The sequence below is a fragment of the Eschrichtius robustus genome, chromosome 6 (assembly GCF_028021215.1).
Source record: "Eschrichtius robustus isolate mEscRob2 chromosome 6, mEscRob2.pri, whole genome shotgun sequence".
NCBI lineage: Eukaryota > Metazoa > Chordata > Mammalia > Artiodactyla > Eschrichtiidae > Eschrichtius > Eschrichtius robustus.
Window position 1 is genome coordinate 34,745,191 of NC_090829.1, and position 20,262 is coordinate 34,765,452.

General features: G+C 38.5%; 1 protein-coding gene across 1 annotated transcript in view; it reads left to right on the forward strand.

Moving 5' to 3' along the window:
• ARHGEF26 (Rho guanine nucleotide exchange factor 26) overlaps positions 1–20,262 on the forward strand; it is a 154,002-nt gene that overhangs the window by 25,876 nt on the left and 107,864 nt on the right. Inside the window, exons 5-6 of the mRNA XM_068546121.1 lie at positions 7,071–7,127; positions 10,558–10,718. Coding sequence (XP_068402222.1) covers positions 7,071–7,127; positions 10,558–10,718 — 218 coding nt within the window. The remainder of the gene's footprint in view (positions 1–7,070; positions 7,128–10,557; positions 10,719–20,262) is intronic.

The window sequence follows — 20,262 nt, forward strand, 5'->3', positions numbered from 1 at the left end:
ACCCCCGCTCGCTGCAACTAGAGAAAACCCGCGTGCAGCAACGAAGACCAAACACAGCCAAAAATAAATAAATATATACATACGTTTATTAAAAAAAAAGAGAGAGATTAGTCCTTGGAGGCAGCAAGCAGGCCTGGGTTGAATCCCAGCTTGGCCACTTATTAGGGCTAACGATGATTTAACTTCCCTGTGTCTCCATTTTCTTATTTGTAAAATAGCGATAGTAATAGCTTCCTTGCAGCATTGTTAGACGGTTTAGATGCATGGAAAGAACAGTACCTGGTGCATGGTAAGCATTTGATACATTGGTAGTTGGAGAAATAGATTCAATACTCTGAATCAGGAATTGGCTAGATATAGGATGCTGGTTTACGAGGGCTGGCTACAAAGGAAGTAACGCATGCTTATCTCCTAAATCATACAAAGCACAGCAACTTACTCTTGTACATTTAATGACCTTGCTGTTTGTGGTCTGTCCCCTCGGTCTCATATCTGTACTGAAGTAACTGGGGCTCAATCAGGAATCCTGGCTCTGTCTGCAGAGGGTGACTCAGGCCATTACAGGGTAAAAGCCCCAAGCCCTGGCCTGTCTTATCTGAGTTCGCCACAGTTTTAGCAGACCTGAGGTTTACCTCTGGGAGGCTGGGGGAGCTTGCTGTTTCTTGAGATTCAAGAACTCTGGTGAGGATTATAGAATTAACCTTAACAATGTAGATCAGAGAGGAGATCTGGTTTTTGTTTTTGTTTTTTTTAATTAATTAATTTATTATTTATTTATTTTTGGCTGCGTTGGGTCTTCGTTTCTGTGCGAGGGCTTTCTCTAGTTGCGGCAAGCGGGGGCCACTCTTCATCGCGAGATCTGTTTTTTTTTTTTTTTTTTTTTTTTTGAGATCTGGTTTTTTGAACAAATGAATTAGAAGGTCCCTCCCTGGCATGTTACTTGACATCTTTTTAAATTAAGCATATGATTTTATTAAATGGGCCATTGTCTTCTACCTCTCATTATTCTAAAAAATAGTGTTCTGTTTACCAGCTCCTCCCTAAAAATATGGCACTGTCCCCACCTTGACCTCATTTATCTGATCTTTGGTTATCCAGATCTCTGGCTCTTTGATGTGGAAGTTGTGAGGCAGCTCGTGGCTTAGGTGGACGGTATCTCAGTGATTTCTCGGTGGACATGGTGGGGCCCGAGGCAGCCTGCAGGGACTGCTTACAGAGGACAGTGTTTCAGGCCTGTGGCAGATTTTTCATTTTAGGAACTTCAAACATACACTCAGAGAGCCGCTGTTCCCACGTTGTTGGCGGTGAAAGAATTCTAGCTCATTTATAATTCAGGGGCTATTCGGCTTGTGTTAAGTCTGTAGAAAGGACCTAGGAGTGATTGTGTCCCGTGGTATAATTTTACTTTGCAATTCATTCTCTTCCCACTTGAACTCTTGAGAATGGAAGCCCATGAATAGCGAATCACCAGGAGGCGTGAATAAACCAGTCAATTTTCAGCAAGTGGGTAACTCCAAGTCTAAAGGTCTTAGCTCCAATGGGTATTCAATGGACGTTAGTGCTTTATGGAGCCTGAGTGATCTTGGATTATAAATATCTGATCTAATTTTTAATTGACTACATTTCTGAGCCTTTTTGGTCGGTCAGTCTTTTGGGGGCCCTCCTATTCTGGTTTCTCTGGCTGGCGGTGAAAAATAGAAGGAATGTGCACCTGTCTTATCTAGAGACACTGTCAAGTCACAGAGGGCCTGAGGACATATCCTTGTTTACCCCATAGAAAATTATCATCTGATCAGCCAGGAGACTGGTGTAGTTCATCTTGGCTCTGTCCACAAGTACAGGGCTGACTCTACCCTGTAGATAGGCTCTGTATAAATGGCAACCTCAGGGCTCTGTTGGAGGTGCAGAGAACCTGGCTTATTACCTATTCCACTCAGTGGCGTCAAAGGCCAAGGAATATTGCACAGAGCTCGTGGTTTTCCTAACACAGTTCTTCACGAGGTGAAAACACCTGTAGCTGTGGTGAATGCGGGAGTGGAATTACTACCTAAAGCCTGCTTGTTCCTTTGTGGGATAGTCATCTAACAAGCTCAGATTCGCAAAGTATCAAGAAGGAAATCGGCATCCACTTTATTTTATTTGTTTATTTTTTAACCATTTTTAAAAATTGAAGTATAGTTAACTGACAATGTTGTATTAGTTGCAGGTGTACAGCAAAGTGATTCAGTTGTACATATACATATATCTATTCTTTTTTCAGATTCTTTCCCCATATAGGTTATTACAGAATGTTGAGTATAGTTCCCTGTGCTATACAGTAGGTCCTTGCTGTTTATCCATTTTATATGTAGTAGTGTGTACATGTTACTCCCATATTCCTAATTTATCCCTCCCTCCCTTTCCCCTTTGGTAACAGCACGTTTGTTTTCTATGTCTGTGAGTCTATTTTGTTTTGTAAATAAGTTCATTTACATCATTTTTTTAGATTCCATATATAAGTCATATCGTACGATATTTGTCTTTCTCCGACTTACTCGCCGTCAATTTTAGGTGGAGTATCTATTAATTAACTTTTGGGTCTGTACTTTAGGGAGTTTACTCTTTTATAAATTTCAAAAACTATATCTTGGGTCTAGTAAGACAATATCATATCCATAGATGAAGTATCTTCTACTGTTCTTCATTAGTTTTAGCCAGTTGTTAACTTCTGTCTCTTTTGAACATGGAAAATATACTGGTTACAAACATCATGGGAGGAGAATTTTAATCCAGTTACAGCAGTAAAAATATAATTTATAATTATGAATTTAGGACTGTTATGACATTAGTGAGTTCCCTGCATTCACCATCTTGACAGGCCACATAATATATGTTCATATTTTTCAACTTATGTCAGAACTATAGTTGTGAGCTACAGTTTTGTTGTTTTATTTGAATTAATTTTTATCCACTTCAAATGTTGACAATATTGACATATATTCACACTTTCTCCTTAGAGTCTAGAATCTGCCATGGCAAGATTTGAAGAGTTTTGTGAATTGCTTAGATTATACGAAATCAAGAACCCCAAATGGAATCTAGTTCTTAATGTTTCATTAAACTACTTATGTAATTCTACTTGATGAGATGGTTAAATAAAAAATTTAGACGAGTGAGGAATGAGAAAGTTCAAGTGAGGTCAGAAGAGAGCTGTAAAGGAGTGTTGCTTGGCTACCTGCGTGTTCCCGTTTGTGCTGGGCCAGAGCCACCACTGCAAAATATATATTTAAAAAAATACAAAAAGAGCCTGTACAATTTAATTTCTTGCATTTTAGGTAACAAAATAGGAATCCATTTTGGAAGCTGGTGTATTTTCTTTTCCATACATGGAAACAAGGAGAACCTTTGGAGAATTTTGCTAGATTCTCTTAGCAAAACTGTGCAAACTGCAGAAAACATGTAAATATAAAAACTATAGGTATAAACATATGCTTTATACACATTTTTTTGTGTGCAAAAGAAGAGCCTGGGCCTTCCAATGATTTTTATACTGCAGTTGAGCAATAAGGTCACTGGTTTTGAATAGAAAATTTCCAGAGATATTTACTGTTAAAATCTTTGCACACATTCTTTCTCCTTCTTTCCTTTCCCTCCCTCCCTTACCCCCTTCTTTCCTTGTTTCTTTCCGCTTGACATTTTGCTCTGTGTTTTCATTCTCCCCCAGTTTTCTCCTGCCTGCCTTCTGCCAGGCTCTGTGAGGCCCTCTTTTATATCCTCTCTCCCCTTCTTTCTCTGGTTTCATCTTCCAAATTCTTCGGTCTCTGAAATCATCTTGCCGCTCTTGACCTTCGACCTCCAGGCACCTGCTCTGCTTAATTTAGAGTTGAACGTGGAAGGTCTCAGGTGGACAAAATGCTTCCTCTTGGCTCGGGAGAAGAACCTGTCCAGCCAGGACCTGGAACAGTGGTCTGGCAGCCAGCCAGGACGATCTGGCTCATGACAGCCCTCCGGAGCCAGTTTTCAGGTTCCCCGAATGTGCCCGTTTCCTTCATTATAACCCAAGACTGCTTCATGGAATCTTTTTTTTCTTTTTGGTCAGTTTTGTATGGGCTGCTGGTCTCTTACTGATGACTTTTTGGGGTAAAGGAATATTTTATCATTTTTTTAAATTAGTATTATTAGTGAAAGATGATAATTCTATGCAATTAGTACTTTGCCTTTTTCAAAACTACCTTCTCTCCCCCCTCAGAAGAGCAACTACTTTAGCTGGGGATTTTTTTTCTTTTTCTTTTTGATAGGCTGAAGTACTCTTTATCCCTCAGTAAACTAGCTGTATCTGGGTGGGTCTCTAAGCCCACATGCTTCGCTCTCTTCCCCTTAAGATTTCCGGGTTTGAACTCAGCAGTAGTTGTGGATAGAGATGCCGGTGGCATGGAAATTCTTGCTGGTGACCTCACCTGCAGAGACAGTGGGCATGATGCCGGGATATCGATCTGCCAGGACTTTGTGTCAGGCAGGAAATCCTGTGAAGTTCCTGCTCAGGGTTAACCAAATGGGAGCAGCTCTGAACGGTTTCATTCTTCTGGCCAGTCTCCTCCCTTATTAAAATGTTTGAAGAAGGCTTTCTAGCCATGAGTTCTTGCTGACAGGCTGACCCAGGGTCAGGATGGTGGGTAAGGCATTACAACATTCCGTGATATGGGTGGATGAAAGCAAACATATGGAGACTTGGTACAGACCTGGCATTAGAAGGAGTTGTAGTGATGATCATCCAACCTTAGAAATGGGGTGCCTCTCATAGAAAGCTGGGAATTCCTGTCCCTGATAATGTCATGATTAAGAGTGGGAGCCCTGAAGTTGACAGGCCTGGATGGGGATCCTGGCCTTGCTACCTATTAGCTGTGTGATCTGGGATCCTAAACCTTAGTTGTTATTCCCATCTGTGAAATGGGCATAAAAGTAGTATTGGCTTTTTAGAATTTTTATGAGGATTCAATGGGAACGGGGTATAAAATACACAGCATATTTCCTGGTGCTCAGTAAATGATTGCTGATCTTACTATTTAAGACTCTTTCTACTCTACTGTACTGCTTTCTAACCTTTTCCAACAATCAGATTAAAGGCGGTAACATGTAGTTGTCTTTATTTCCCTGACCCCACAATGTAGAGAACTGTGTACCAGCGGTCTTCACACTGGGAATATGCATCACACCCCAGGGCATTCAGCAAGACCATGTGAGGTGGGCAGGAATAGTGTTAAGGGGACCATTTTCCAGATTCTCAACTCCTAGGTATTCTTTTTTCTAAAACTGAGACTGTATCGGCAGTTAAAGTGTTACACCAGGGTTTGTTTTATTTTTCCAACTTCCACTTTCACAGTTACCCCTTTTGCCATTTTTCTAAAGAAAGCCGTCTCTCTTACCCATATCAAATCTTACTTTGGTGCCCTGTATCAACATGTTAAATCACAGGCACAAGATAAAATGGGTCAATTTGAAATACTGGTTTCAGCAAAGCCTCCTTTAATTAAGCCACCGTCTCACTCAGAGTTGCATTGTCAGTAAAATTTTACTTTTAGGGCTAAATGCATTGTAATTGGAAGTAATTGAGTCATTTTGATTATAGATTAATAATGCTATTTGTAATGATTTTACAATCCAGAAGAGTCTTTATGCTTAAAGCTCATTGGTCACAGAAAATTTTAGAAAATTAAATGTAAAAACCTATTTTTGTGTTAAAGTATGCTAGGGTGACTAATAAGATACCCTGACACATAGAATTATACTAGGAAACTTGGGGGTGTGTGATTGACATAGAAATGAGATTTCAAGGAGGAAGAAGAGTAATGTAAAATCTCCAACTGTTAAGAAAAGCTTATTTATTTTTAAATGGATGATGTTATGCAATAGGTATTTAGTCATCATGGTTTTTATATTCCATTGGATACATTTAAAAGAGTGTAATAACACATGGTTAAAATGTCTAAATTTATAATTAGCAGCAAAATATATCTTTAAAATTCTTTAAGTTTAGGATGAAAATTTGAGATGCCAACTTAAAAATGGGTCTGAGGGAACATGGTTTTTAAGGTTTTTTTTGAGAAGTATGATAGCCAAACGTTTGAAGACCTTTGTTATATTTTATTGCTATTAATTTTTCACACAAGGGGAGGGCACTCTCTTGCTGCTCTTCTTCCTGTGAAGTGCAGGATTTAATTGGTTGGTATTTTGCATATGCCTTACCTTTTGCTAATTAGTCTTTAACTGAAAAACATGAATATCTTTCATGTGCCAGACTCAGTGCCGGGTATATCAGAAGAGACTCCAGGTCCTGCCTTCATGGAGTTCGTAGTTCAGCCTCTGCTCTTTGGGTTAGAGACTGAATTTTGATAGGAACTACAGCAGTCAGGTAAAAATGTGTGGCAGTTGAGATAGGAACCGCAGGGATTCAACTAGGGATGCAATCGTATTACTGCAAGTATGGTACTAGCATTCTTGGTTCTTGTAGGTACTGTGGCTTCTCCAAAGACTATCAGGTTAATATCCTTATTTGTCAAAATTAAATAGGCCTGAAAGACTGCTGAAATTGGGCCAAGGGGACTGCGTTTCCTTGTTTGATTGGGTTTTTATAAAGAGCATTGCTGTTCCACTGAGTCTTTGTGAAAAAATAGTGCTAAAATTACTCTTTCGATGTAATAAGGACACCATATTACTGACCAGGGTTCTGGGCAGTAAACTCTTAGAGTGGTGGCTTCATTTTCTTTATTATCAGGAATTTCTTCAGTTATGAATCAGAAGATTAATTTCATAAGTATTTTAGGAATAGCCAGAACTGAGAGTAGAACAGATTAACTCAACCTGATAGGATAGTGTTCTAGACACTTTTCATTTCTTTAGTGTTGAACTATGCTAATTTATTAGTGTAATTAAATGTCATTTGAGGGGTGTGAGACTCAAAATTAATATGTACTGAATTCAACATTTTGCATAATTTCTCTTAATTCATTTTTGAAGGGCATAGAGTTATGTCTTACATAATAAAGAAGTTGTTTAAGTAAATGCACTCAACTTTATTTTGCTTTTCCCCCTAGGTGAAAAGAAATGGGTTATCTCAGACAGTTAGCCAGGAAGAAAGAAAGAGACAAGAGGTATGTTTTCCACCAAGCAGATGCTTTAGGGTTCCAAGGGGTGCCTGTTATGTTCAGCATTTTCCTTTGACGATGTATCCATTTTGTTTTGTTTTTTTTTTTACAAAAGGAGTATGTGATCATTGTCAAATAAAACTACACATAAGCTCCCATAAAAGAAAATTTAAAATATACCAATGTCATTTTAACTTAACAAAGCACCTAGTCTGCGTGTATTTACACTGGAAGAAATACGTTGAAAAATGAAACAGACATTACTTAGATCCTGGAACTGAAAAAGGATGTTAGTGGAAAAACTGGTGAAATCTGAATAAAGTGTGAATATTTGTCTACAGACAAAATGTAATGTACCCCGGTTAGGGAAGGCCAGCTGAAGGAAATATAGGAACTCTGAACCCTCTTTTCAAGATTTCTGTAAATCTAAAATTATACCAAAATAAAAGTTTACCTAATAAAAAGTAAAACAGATAATAAGAGGGTTTCATAACTTGAAGTTTAATAAATGCAGTTTAAGAAAATTGCTCACTGTAATAATATTGTGAAGTTGTCAAAGTACTTTTCTTCTGTTTTATGCATATCAGCGTGGAGATACAGAAGCTTAGGCATGTACATGCATGTAAATCAATTCCACAGAGGACGTGAGATACCTTTTTCTTATTTCATTGGCCTGAAATAACACAAAAATATAAGGAGGCATTGTAGTGCCATTTTTTTAACTTTAAAAAAACAAAACAGTATATAACATTGGTGTATACGTCTCTGAGAATTAAAAATGTATTACATTTATAATTTTTTTTCATATTTTTATAAAGAAACTAAGACTTTCAATAAAATAGAAGTCCTACATTCTCCTCCTCTGTCTCATTCCCTTCCTCTCCTCCCCAGAGGCAACTATAATTATGAATTGATGTGTATCCATCCAATCATGTATTAGGTATATTTATGTACATATACTTGTGTGTGTCTGTTAAGATGTAGATAAATGATATGATTCTGAACATATGTTTTGGTTGGTTGCTTTTTTTTTTTTTTAGAAAATTTTTTTAAAAATTTATTTATTTTATTTATGGCTGTGTTGGGTCTTCGTTTCTCTGCGAGGGCTTTCTCCAGTTGCGGCAAGCGGGGGCCACTCTTCATCACGGTGCGCGGGCCTCTCACTATTGCGACCTCTCTTGTTGCGGAGCACAGGCTCCAGACGCGCAGGCTCAGTAATTGTGGCTCACGGGCCCAGTTGCTCCGCGGCATGTGGGATCTTCCCAGACCAGGGCTCGAACCCGTGTCCCCTGCATTGGCAGGCAGATTCTCAACCACTGCGCCACCAGGGAAGCCCTGGTTGGTTGCTTTTTACATTCAACATTGTTTTTGAGATTTATCCATGTTAATGCATGTTAATCTAGATCATTTATTCAAACTACTGTATAGTATTCCATTCTCTAAATACTACTTTAAAAAAAAATCTATTCTCCTAGTGAGGGACAAACGGCAGTATTTTTTTTTTTTACGGTTAACATTGTGGCATAAACAATATTTCTCTCTGTTTGTGGACAAATTCAAGAGCTTCTCCAGGGTCCTAGTCCCATTTGAATATTTCTTTTCTTTTAAACCTATTCTGTTTCCCTTATGTTTTGAAAATATTTATTTAGATTTGTGATATAAAAAAGTAATGACTGGGAATTCCCTGGCGGTCCAGTGGTTAGGACTCTGTGCTTTCACTGGCGAGGGCCCAGGTTCAATCCCTGGTAATGACAGCAAATCTAACTATGGTTTCTTTCTGTTCCTATACAGATATTGTCAATCCCTGGTAATGACAGCAAATCTAAATACGGTTTCTTTCTGTTCCTATACAGATATTTTAACAGGTCTAATGTGATTTGCTTTGAAGTAGTTGATGACCCAATTGCATGTTTTAAGTTATTACATTAAACTTATTATATTAAACTACCACTTAGTCATCTTTCCCTGTGATCTACTCTGTATAGTTTATCATATCTTTTTGTTTGAATCTTCACATTTTGGATTTGATTACAAAAGTCTCTGCTTTTGAAAATATGTTTTAGTCATTCCAAGGCACCATATCCATCAACAACCTGAAATCCATTATTTTTGGTCAGGATGGGTGAATTTTCTTTAGTTTGCATTACATTTCCTGGGGATAATTGTATTGATTGAATAGAATGACACGAGATACAGGTTGAATGAGACTCTTAATGTTCTTACTGTTTACTCATTAGATGGTTATATCACTTAAGTCCCTGGAGCGCAACTGAGGTTAGACCAGTATGACTTCTCTAAAAGCTTATGGTTGCTAAAAAGAGAGGTGAACCCCGAGACTAGCACCACTAACCTGACTTACAGAATTATGGCTCACCTTCTGGCAGCGGGGCGTCCACCTGCCTGTGCCTGACTGCTCCCACCCGGCCTCAGCTGGAGCACAGGGTCTCACAGGGAGAATCTTCTGTGCCCTTTGGGCCAAGCACTGAGGGGAGGAACCCTGGAGGTCAAGGGGGTTGATGGCAGTGTTACTAGGGAAGGTCTCCAGGAAGGATGGGAACCTCAAGCCTGCAAGGATGTTCACCACCCCTCCCTGAGGAGGAATTCTCCCTGCCTGGCCATTCTTGGAGAATCTGATTTTGTTAAGGTGCTAGATGAATTCCTTACACAGGGCGCTGGTGTCTCTCCACATATGTGGGTTGGCTTTTGATAATTAATGAACGCTTATCAGTTAAACCACTGTGTGCCTGACACCAAGAGTTTCTGCCGAGGGTCCTTCGCTCCTTCTTGAGACACTGATGAGAGCAGAGAGGGTGGCTTGTTGGACGGAATTACTTTCAATTGTATGAGTTTATATGAAAGAATTCCTGTGGCTGATAAGAACCTTTTGAGGGTAGGTCCAGTCATGCTTTTTAATGCACCCAGAATACTTGCTCTTATTAACCACAAGTTAGTTGGATTAAAACATAGGGAGAGAAAGGAGGACCCACAAGGGAGAGAAGAAATGTATTTGTGAGAAATTTTCTCTGAATCCCAAGTGAGGTCCATAAATCTTCACTGTCCCAGAGCAGCATGCTTTGAAATCAGGGCTGGAGGAGATGACCCCAAAGGTTAATTAATGTCACACTGAGATTTTACGACATGCCCTAGCTTCCTCCCAGAGATTCTGCCCCCTGGCAAAGTGTGACCTCAGGATGCAGTCTCAAGTCATCCAAATACTTTCATTTTCTCCTATTTACACTGTAGGCAGTGACTCTATTTCTCAAAATTTGGGTATATGTGCCTTATATAAAGACAGTAGTTTGGTAATGTTGTTTTTAATACTTATCTTTTTGTATTTTTAAAGATATTATGTTATTCTTATGGCAGAATTATGAGAGCTAGGTTTAATTCTTTAATTGAAGGAATGAATAACACATTTCTTCTTCCTTCTTATCAGGCTATCTTTGAAGTTATATCCTCTGAACATTCATATTTACTCAGCTTGGAGATCTTGATACGAATGTTTAAAAATTCTAAAGCACTGAGTGATACGATGACCAAAACAGAGAGTCACCATCTTTTCTCCAATATTACAGATGTCTGCGAGGCAAGCAAAAAGTAAGTTCACTTTCGTTTGCCTTTGGTCATGCCAAGACGTTACTTATTAACAAACGGCTGCGTTATGTCAAAAGGAAGACATTTAGAGGTGTGAAGTCTCTCATTTGTTCAATTGGCTTTTATATTTATTCCTTGAAATAAATTTTAAGATGTGTTTCAAGGTGTTGATGTATAGACAGATGCTAAGTGTGTAATTAATTGTCACAGAAGACAGTTATATCTACGGTCTCTTTATTCCTTCTCTTTCTCCCTACTTCTCTTTTTTCCCTTTTATTTTTCCTTTTTAATTATGCCAATAATATAACAACATTAGTTGGAAGGAAACAAGGTAACTCACGATCAAACCATTCAGATACAGAAATTATTTCTGTTTACATTTTCATAGTCTTGTCCTTGTTAAGATATGTATACATTATTTTTAACATGCAGTCATAGTGACCATAACGATTTTTACAATTTTCCCTATTTCACTTTCCATAAGTACTATTAGAAAAGTTTCCATTATTATTCTTAATGAGTGCAGGAAGCTCAGTTTGTACACCAGTGGTGAGCTCTTCTATCCTTCCGAGGGAACTACACGGCCTGCACTGGAGCCACGTGCCAGCAGTGTTGAGGCATCCAAAGTTGCTATTTTGGTAGATCAAAATGGATTGAATGTTGGCAGTTTTGTATGGTTGGGTCAAAGGTAGGTTTACTGTACAACTCATGAAGCTTAAGCTTCAAGGCTCCTCATTTGCAAGGGCACCTTTTAAATATTTGCTTTTGTGCCTTATTTTTTCCTTAGAGGGCCTCCAAATTGTACAGGCTTCAGGGCCCACAAAAACAGGATCTGTCCCTGGGGTGAGTACCCCTTGTGAATCTGGACATTGTTCATTTGTCACTTTAGGGAAAATCCAAGTAGGCAGTGACGGTAACACGTTTGTATCCCTGGCTCCGTCGCTGTGTGCAGGTAGATTTTCCTTTTGAACTGCAAGATTGAACATCTGTGCTGAACAGGTTAGGGTGTGAGTTGGGGCCACTGCAGAGGTGCAATTCGTGGTCAGATCAGCGAGCTCTCCTAATATTTTATGGTAGTGACACAACTTCAGAAGCCAGATTCTGCCACAAGAAAAGATCTTGGCAATCTTATTACTGGCATGGATACTTAAAAATATGTGTCCAGAGGACCTGCTGGGCCCTAGAGAACAGGGGCCTGTGGTGTGCAGGTGGTGACACACACTGCAGCTTGGAAGTCCTTTTTCAGAAGCTGGGTCATTGCTTGTGTTCAGCCTATCGGGGTTTTTTTTGGTACCAGTCTTGCCCATTTTGGTAAGAGAAATGAAAAATCTCCTTTCTCCCGTTAGCGAAGGGGGCAGAGCAAGAGCCTTAGATGGTGTGTCCCTGTTCAACAGGTATTCAGATTTCAAAATGAGTCTCTTTCATTTTAACTTGTACTTTGGTTTAACTACGAAAATAAATCTCCATGTTAGATATATCGCTATAAAGAATTATTTCTGTTTTGATAACCATAAAACGTAAGTCATGATTTTAATTAGAATATGTTTCCTGAAAACCACGGTGGCATGTTTTTCACTCCTCTCTGGAATTGTTCTTTGAATCGTGTGGCCATCAGTCCACTTCTCATAGCGTATAAATGACTCTAGAGAAAGCTGTTAGTTCTGATTGTTGAGTAACAGCAGTTCTTTTTTTTTTTTTTTAAATTTATTTATTTTATTTATTTTTGGCTGCATTGGGTCTTCGTTGCTGTGTGCAGGCTTTTTCTAGTTGCAGTGAGCAGGGGCTACTCTTCGTTGCGGTGTGCAGGCTTCTCATTGTGGTGGCTTCTCTTGTTGCGGAGCATGGGTTCTAGGCGCACAGGCTTCAGTAGTTGTGGCACATGGGCTCAGTAGTTGTGGCTTGCGGGCTCTAGAGCGCAGGCTCAGTAGTTGTGGCACACGGGCTTAGTTGTTCCGTGGCATGTAGGATCTTCCCAGACCAGGGCCCGAACCTGTGCCCCCTGCATTGGCAGGTGGATTCTTAACCACTGCACCACCAGGGAAGCCCAACAGCAGTTCTTGAACAGAGTATGTTTTGGGTCCTAAGAGTCTTTGGGCCTCGATAGCACTGCTCGTGTACCAGGCATGCTTCAGAAGGAGCCTGGGCCCCAGCAATCACATCTTTTCTTGGTAGTTGGTTAACCTTGAGAAGGTTGCTAAACCTCTCCAACTCATTTCTTATATATAAAATGGGGATTAAAAACCATAATTGTTTAACCCTGAAATGAGTCATTTTATTTAAATTATAGATGAAAGTTTTATTGTTTTAATTTCACTCATTTACAAAATTTAAATCTCTTATGATTTTATTTAAATGTTTTCATTTCTGTAGTAACTTAAAATAAGAGGCTATTCTGGACATTTTTGTCTATTTTTCATTTTTAAAACAAAACTCAGAAACTTCTAAGCCTGCGTTAAATGATAAGGAAAGAAATATCTTTATCCTTTACATTTTTGTTTTGTTTTTATTTGAAATGCAGTGTTTTAATTTGGAGAGATGCCTATGTAATATTTGATCTCTGTTATATATCAACTAAGAATGATCAGCTTCTGCATGGTAATCCTGTGTCTGTATCCTAATAACTTACATTACAAAAGTTTATTTAAGTTTGCAATACTCATTTCAGATACAGCCTTTTTAAAATTCAAAGTTCTCAGAAGATTTACAAAAGCTATTTCATTATGTAAAGCCTGCTTGTTGAATTTCCAGCATTTGGGCTCCAAGAGTGACTGACTCTCAAGTGGTACTGCCTTCATGTGCTACCCATGAAGGAGTTTCCAGTCTTAAGAAATCATAAAATTTTCATTTTTTTCTTGAATAAACAAACGATCAGTGTCTGAATTATTCAGTACTGATTAAGTGGGGCATTGTTAAGTGTGGCATAATCAAGACTATTTTCATTGCTTTACTTTTACCTGATGAAAAATTGTAGCTATAGGTGACGGGATATTTAGTGGAGGCTGAGGTCACAACATGCTCAACATTTGACTTAATGTGATGTCTGGTCCTCTTTACAGTGGCTCAGATTCTTCACTGTTTTCCAGTAAATGTCACCAAGAAGCCCTTATGTGTAACAGGATGCTCTATGAAAACAAACAGGCAGGGACAAGATCATTCTGATTCTGGGTGTGTGCATTTATCAGTGGATGTGCCTACTGAATTCTTTCCTGCTTTATAAAGAATTGTTCATTTCAGTCAACACTTGTGGAGCCTCCTATTCTGCCAGATGCCTGGATTCTAGAGCATTTCGGCTGGTGGCGTCTGCCCTGTGGCTCTTGGTCCTCAGGGGCCAGTGGCGGCCAATGGAACATCCCCAGTGTGTGTGCAGAGGCATCCTAGGGCAGGGCGCTTACCCAAAATGGGCAGGTTTGGGTCATGCTGGAGGTTATGGGCCTAGGGCCCCTGGTGAGAATCACAGGGGAGGATGAGAGAAGATGGTAATGGCCTTTGTGTGCCTACTGAGGAGTTTTTATTGTTTACTGAAGGCTGGGTGGACACAATGGGCAATTAAGTAGGGGACTGATGGACGTGGTGGTCTGGGAGATGACAGTAGAATGGTGTTTGCATAAAAGAGGAGGTGAAGATGGTGAAAGGTTTGGGGCCATTGCAGTAACACAGCCAGAGATGATGGGAATCCTATAGGAGTCCTAAGAGGAAGGACTTGAAGGATATTCAGAACCTGCAATCCTGAGGACTTGGCAAGAGAGAGGGAGGAGTTTTGTTTACCTCCCAGCTTCTGCCTGGCTGACTGTGGATGGTGGTTGTATTAGCCAGGGTGTAAGAGAAACAGGTTGGGGCTTAATGAGGGAGATAAGGAATTCAATTTGGGGCGAGTTTGAAATGACTGTGGAGCATGAGGGGAAGGTGTCTAGTTGAAAGGAGAAAAAGATTAGAATTCCAGAAAAATCTTGAATTGAATGTAGATTTGAGTCATGTATGTTCTTGGCACAGTGGGTTTAAATGAGATACTAGAGCTTGTAGTGATGGTTTTTAAGTGGTGGTGGTGGTACTGGTGGTGGCTGTGTTTGCCTCCTAGGGGCATTTGGAATGTGTTTTTGGTTGCCCCAGTGACCTGGGGACTCTATTGGCATTAGTAGGTGGGGGCCAGAGGTGCCAGATGTCTTACAAGGGGTAGGAGTGCCCCAGACAAGCATGAATTGTCCCACCCAAATGCCCATTGTGTCCTCCTCGAGATGCACGGATCGAGCAAAATGAAAAAGAAAACCAAGGTCAGAATTTTGGCACAGAAACATTTAAGGAGCCTACGTCGGGGGCGGGGGGTGGGGGGCAAAATTGAAGCAAATAGGGTAAGAAGAACTGCCAGGACCTTTCTCAGGCCCCTTGGCTGTGGAGGGTTTGCCCCTCTCTTTAATGCCTTCCTGTCACCCCCTGTGTCAGTGCCATGGGCAAGCTTTGTAACCTTCTTTAAAGGCATATGCGGAGAGGCAGCTGGAACCCTACTGGTTCTGTATTTGACCCCTCCTACAAAGAGTGCGGCCCTTTTCTTTTTCTTGGGATGATTAGAACTAAATGCTCTAAGTTCAGGCAGTCCCAGTATGCCTTTGGTCAGTGCTAGGGCAGGGCCTTTGATCTCTCAACTCTGGACCTACTTCCTTCTACCTTTGACAGTTTTAACTTCCCTCTGACTCAAATGCATGAAATCTTCCTGGATTCATGGTCTCTCTGTCTTTTAAGGCCCAAAGATGTCCTAAAAACCTAATCATCCCATGAAAAAAAGGGAGTATTAGATATCTTTTGTTTAGAAATGAATAGGCTTAATTCATAACTAAACACCACACATTGTATATGCTTTACCTATTTGCATATATCCTCTGATTATTTTTTTTGTTCTGCTTTTACGTATCTGTGTGTGTTCATTTAGAATAATTTATAGATAGTTGCCATATTAATAGAAAAAGACCTACAAGTATGATTAATTTACATGAATTAGCAACAGAATATGATCTTATTCAATAATTCCACTTGTTTTTAAATTTAAGATCTATTGATGGTAAAAGACTGATACTATGGTAAGGAGATTGCCCTTTGTATAAGACTGAATATTAATCCCACTGCAGTGTTTAGAAACATTAGGGTCTAAGTAAGGTCTTTTGTATTAAAATGTTTTCTGCAAAATGAAAACTAGATGAACCTCTGTTTTGATGTTTTATAAAATGATGTGTTTTTAATCTTAATTCTGAGTTTTCATTCTAAATATCTAGATTATGCTAACAATACTTCATTTGCATTTTTTTCAATAATGGAATATACTGTTATTTGTAACCTCTCAAAATATGCTGCTAAAGAACTTTGCAAGATGCTTGTTTTTCTTGTTTCCATTACAAAGTTAAAATATTGGTATTTCTTTGGGAAGTAATTTAAAGCTAAAACTATGCTGTCTTCAGTTTCTGCAGAGCAAAATAAAACTATCCATCAATGAGCTTTTGTGTCCTGAGGAACTGAATTTGTTCCCAACATATAATGAGCAGCTAATGCCAAATTCTCCAGCTTCTGCTTTGTGTGGAAGAGTAAATTACAGTAATAGTAAACAGACAAAATGGGACTTACCCAGAACTTGCTTCTCCAGAAGATTCTTTTCCCTAATTTAATCAGATTATATTAAAATTGAAATATCATGGAGCACTGGATACTGTTAATGCACGTTTTAGTATTATTTTATAAAATGACTTCATATTATAAAAAATGACATTTTACTCAAATAATGGCACAACGTATCTGCATTATAAAGTGTTTTCTCTATTTGGTAATTAAAATTCTCAACTTTAATGCATTGATAGCAAACTTTCAGAAGTTTTGTAATATTAATATTAGCATTTCGTCTTTTCCTGACTAGTTTGTAAAGCTAAATTTTAAAAGAAAAACATATTAAATTTAACTAGGCCAGAGAGTATGGAATTCCTTATGTTGTAGAACCTGTTTAATTTTTTTCCCTGAAGTAATGGCTGTTGCCATTGTGTCTCATTAGCAAGTGTTCTTTGCTTTCACAATATCCAGTGTAAGTTTACCAAGTTTATTTGGTACCAACTTTACAAAGTTTATTTGGTAACTAAAGCAATTGCCCTATTTCACTTAATGTAACAGAGAAACTTTATTCTTTCTAAAACCAAACTTCTTTAGCTGACATTTGAAAGACAGTGACATTCAGAAGCTACTTTTATGACATTCTTTGACTTTTTCTCTATCCTGAGATGAATAAACAAAGAAGTTGATTTGAAATTCACCTCAAGAACTCTACAGTAATGTGGGTATTTTAGTCTACATTGTTCAGCTTTTACCAATAACTGGTGTCTGAAGTAATAAAGAAAAAAGTAATTTAAGTATCATTTCAAGTAGAGACATAAAGAAAAGACAACAAATGTTTTAATAACAGATGCAGTCCTTTTAGTTAAGACTGAAGGAAAGCAGGGGGGGCATCTGAAATCTTTCTAAAAGTTAGTGCGAGACAGGTGACTGGGTAGACACATGCCCTAATATTCATTCCCTTCTGAAATCCCATTAAAAATGATGGGATAGTCAATGCACAAAGGCACAAAAAGCTTTAAAGAATTAAACAAAAACAAGAAAAGAGGCATCAGGAACAATATTTTGAAACCTGAGAAACATGAGTACTCTCTAAATATTTCAGGAAGTCTGAGAAGGTTTAACTCTAAATAGTTGGTAGTGAGGAAAGCCAAGAAGGAACCAGATTTAAACCCCAGAACCTCTAGAAGGTGCAGGAATTGATGAAGTTGGGGTAAAGGTGTGACTAAAAACATGAGTGTTTTGAAAGCTGGTTTGAGAAATAGGCAGAGCCCAGACCCTCTCTTCAGCACCACACAGCTGGAGGATACCCTGCTTCACCCCAACAGCGAGGCAAAATAGATGAACTCTGGACCAGGAGATCCAGCCCCAAGTGAGGAAGGGACCAACGTACAGGAAACAAGGATATAGTGACAGTTGACACCTGAAGGCTTCTGCCCCAGTCTCCTTTTGGAACGTTGGTAACCAGGTGTATGTGTAACCTTCACCCTACTATTGTCAAATGGTGACTGGCATTCGTTCAAGTTAAGTAACGTTTTATAATTTTCAACAATGGTGTTTATATTCAAATACATTATTATTATTAATATTAAGTTTTGTAGGAGTACAGCACAAATATATAAAACCTCAAACTTTAATAAATATATCCATTTCAATAACATGTTAGGCAAGTACTTATTAACCCTAAATCTTATGTGTCTCCCTCTGTCTAATGGGGATGATAGTATATCTAACCCCCTAGGCTTGGTATAGAATTAAATGAGATAATACAGGTAGAGGGCTTAGCACAGCACTTGGTAAGCTCTCAGATTGCAGTGGTTTTGTTGATATCGTTACTGTCATTTTGATCATCTAAGTCTGGTATTCTGAAATATCTTTGGATTTTGTATTTATTGACTTTGGTGTGTATGTCCTCTAGATTAGCCTTGGCTGGCATTGGTCTAGGACTAGGTTAGAGAACAGGTCTTGTTTTATAAAGACCCTCGCGCAATGGTTTGCATGAGTTTGTATTTAAAGATGACTGTGGCAAGTCTTATGACACTGTAGCGATCGTCTTTATTTTGACTTTGAATGACGTAAAAAATAAACGGGTTCTTCCCTAATCATAATGTGTATTAGTCATGACTTAGTTTAGGACTAAAACCTGTGCTGTTTGCTTCCTCTCAGCCTGGTGTTTGCTTGTGAGTGGTAGATTCCTTGACCCAGGACTTCAAAACAGGCCCCTGACATGCTCCAGCTGCCAACTGGGCCATTCTCCTGGTTATTTTTTTGCAGACATTTGGGCCATTACATGCTTTTTTGCCTTTTTGCATTGCTTTTGCAGGCTCCAAGAGTCTGTGGATTTTGAGTTGTCACATGGAGATTTAAACTTGGATAATGATCCTGGTTGGGACAGACGAAAGTGTTACCAAGCTTAGTCATTAACTGTTATCAATCTTAAACTAGAGTAGAACTTTGTGGAAAAAGAAACAAGGGCTGGGGTTTAGTTGCCGTATTTCATCTGCACTGCATTTGCAGCTGTGGATTTTGAACCATTACATGGATTTTTGACTCTGCCAGTTGTAAGTTAAACAACCGCAGGACCACACAGTTTTTCTGGCTGATGGGAAAGACTTTAATATAAACTTTGTGATTTAGCCAAGTTAAATCTAGCACTTGATTTAAGAACAAGGAAGATGGTTGATGAATTAAGTTTCAAAAGCAAGCTCTTTCAAGCTTTCTGATTGCTTGTTTATTGTGGGATGTTGTCTCTAATTGCTATGCATTAATCTTTAGCTTCTGGACATCAATTTTGTGTTTTTTCCAACACTTTTCATATTTCATCTGATTTAATCCTTTAGAGCGTCCTGCAATGTACCATCATTTCCCTTTTGCAGGTGAGGAGACTGAGACCCCAATTAATTATATGAATTTGTTTAAGATCATTTGCTTAAATGGAATTGAAACTAGTGAGGTTTTGATTCTTCAGAATGCATTCCCCTAGAACATGTTTGCAAAAATACACATATTTTAAGTACAGTTAAGATTTCAGTCTAAAGAACTAAATTTCAGTTTAGGCTTCTGTTAAGGATTACTCATCTGGAAAAGAATTAGGATTTGCTCTTTTTGATGTACATCACCCGTGAAGCTAGTCATGGAGAGTGATTAGACTCTTATCTCATATTTGAAAGTCTTTGACCTGTTAGAATGTGGAGACCTTAAAAGCAAAGAGCAGCTAGTTTTCTGACACAGCTCCGTGGCATATCATAGACATCATCGTCTTGTCATTTCCCTGTGGACATGGTTCCCTAAGTGAAGGATATTTTCCAGTTTCTTTATCATAAGCAGTCTCTGAATGTGTCTCCATGGTTGAAGTATTGCAATATTCTCTAGAAATAAGCCAATTGATTATCAAAGTGCCGTATGTAGTTCCTATCTCATCAGATGCCCTAACGTTCAACGCTATAGTAAAATTAAAAAGACATCCACGTTGCTTATAGTAAACTCCTTAAGCTACTTTTACAGTGATTTGAGAAAGAAAAGAAAATGCATGTTTGGGAAGTGCTGACTGAATTCAGATTATAATCTTCTGCGTCTTTGAAAAATCTAATGTTTCCAAAATAAACTTTCGTAGAAAGTGAGTTTGCAAGTCTTTCTTAGGACTTAAATGAAAGAATTCTTTATCCCTTAGTTGGTAATGTAAATACTGAGAAACCTCATGGCAAAATGTTTTATATTTGAAAATGTCAACTTTGTGTTAAAAGCTGTAAAAATATGATTTTATTAAAAAATTCTGAAATCACTTTCCATATGCTAAGAAGACAGGTGAATACAGTTTTAAATATTAATTCAGTATATTATTACCATACTCTGAGTCTAACTTTTTAAGAATGTGGAGTAAATCATACAAGCCTTGTGATTTTAGATTTTACAAGTATATTTATAGAAAAATATCTTGAGGAAAATGTGTGTCATGAGTGGTATTTGT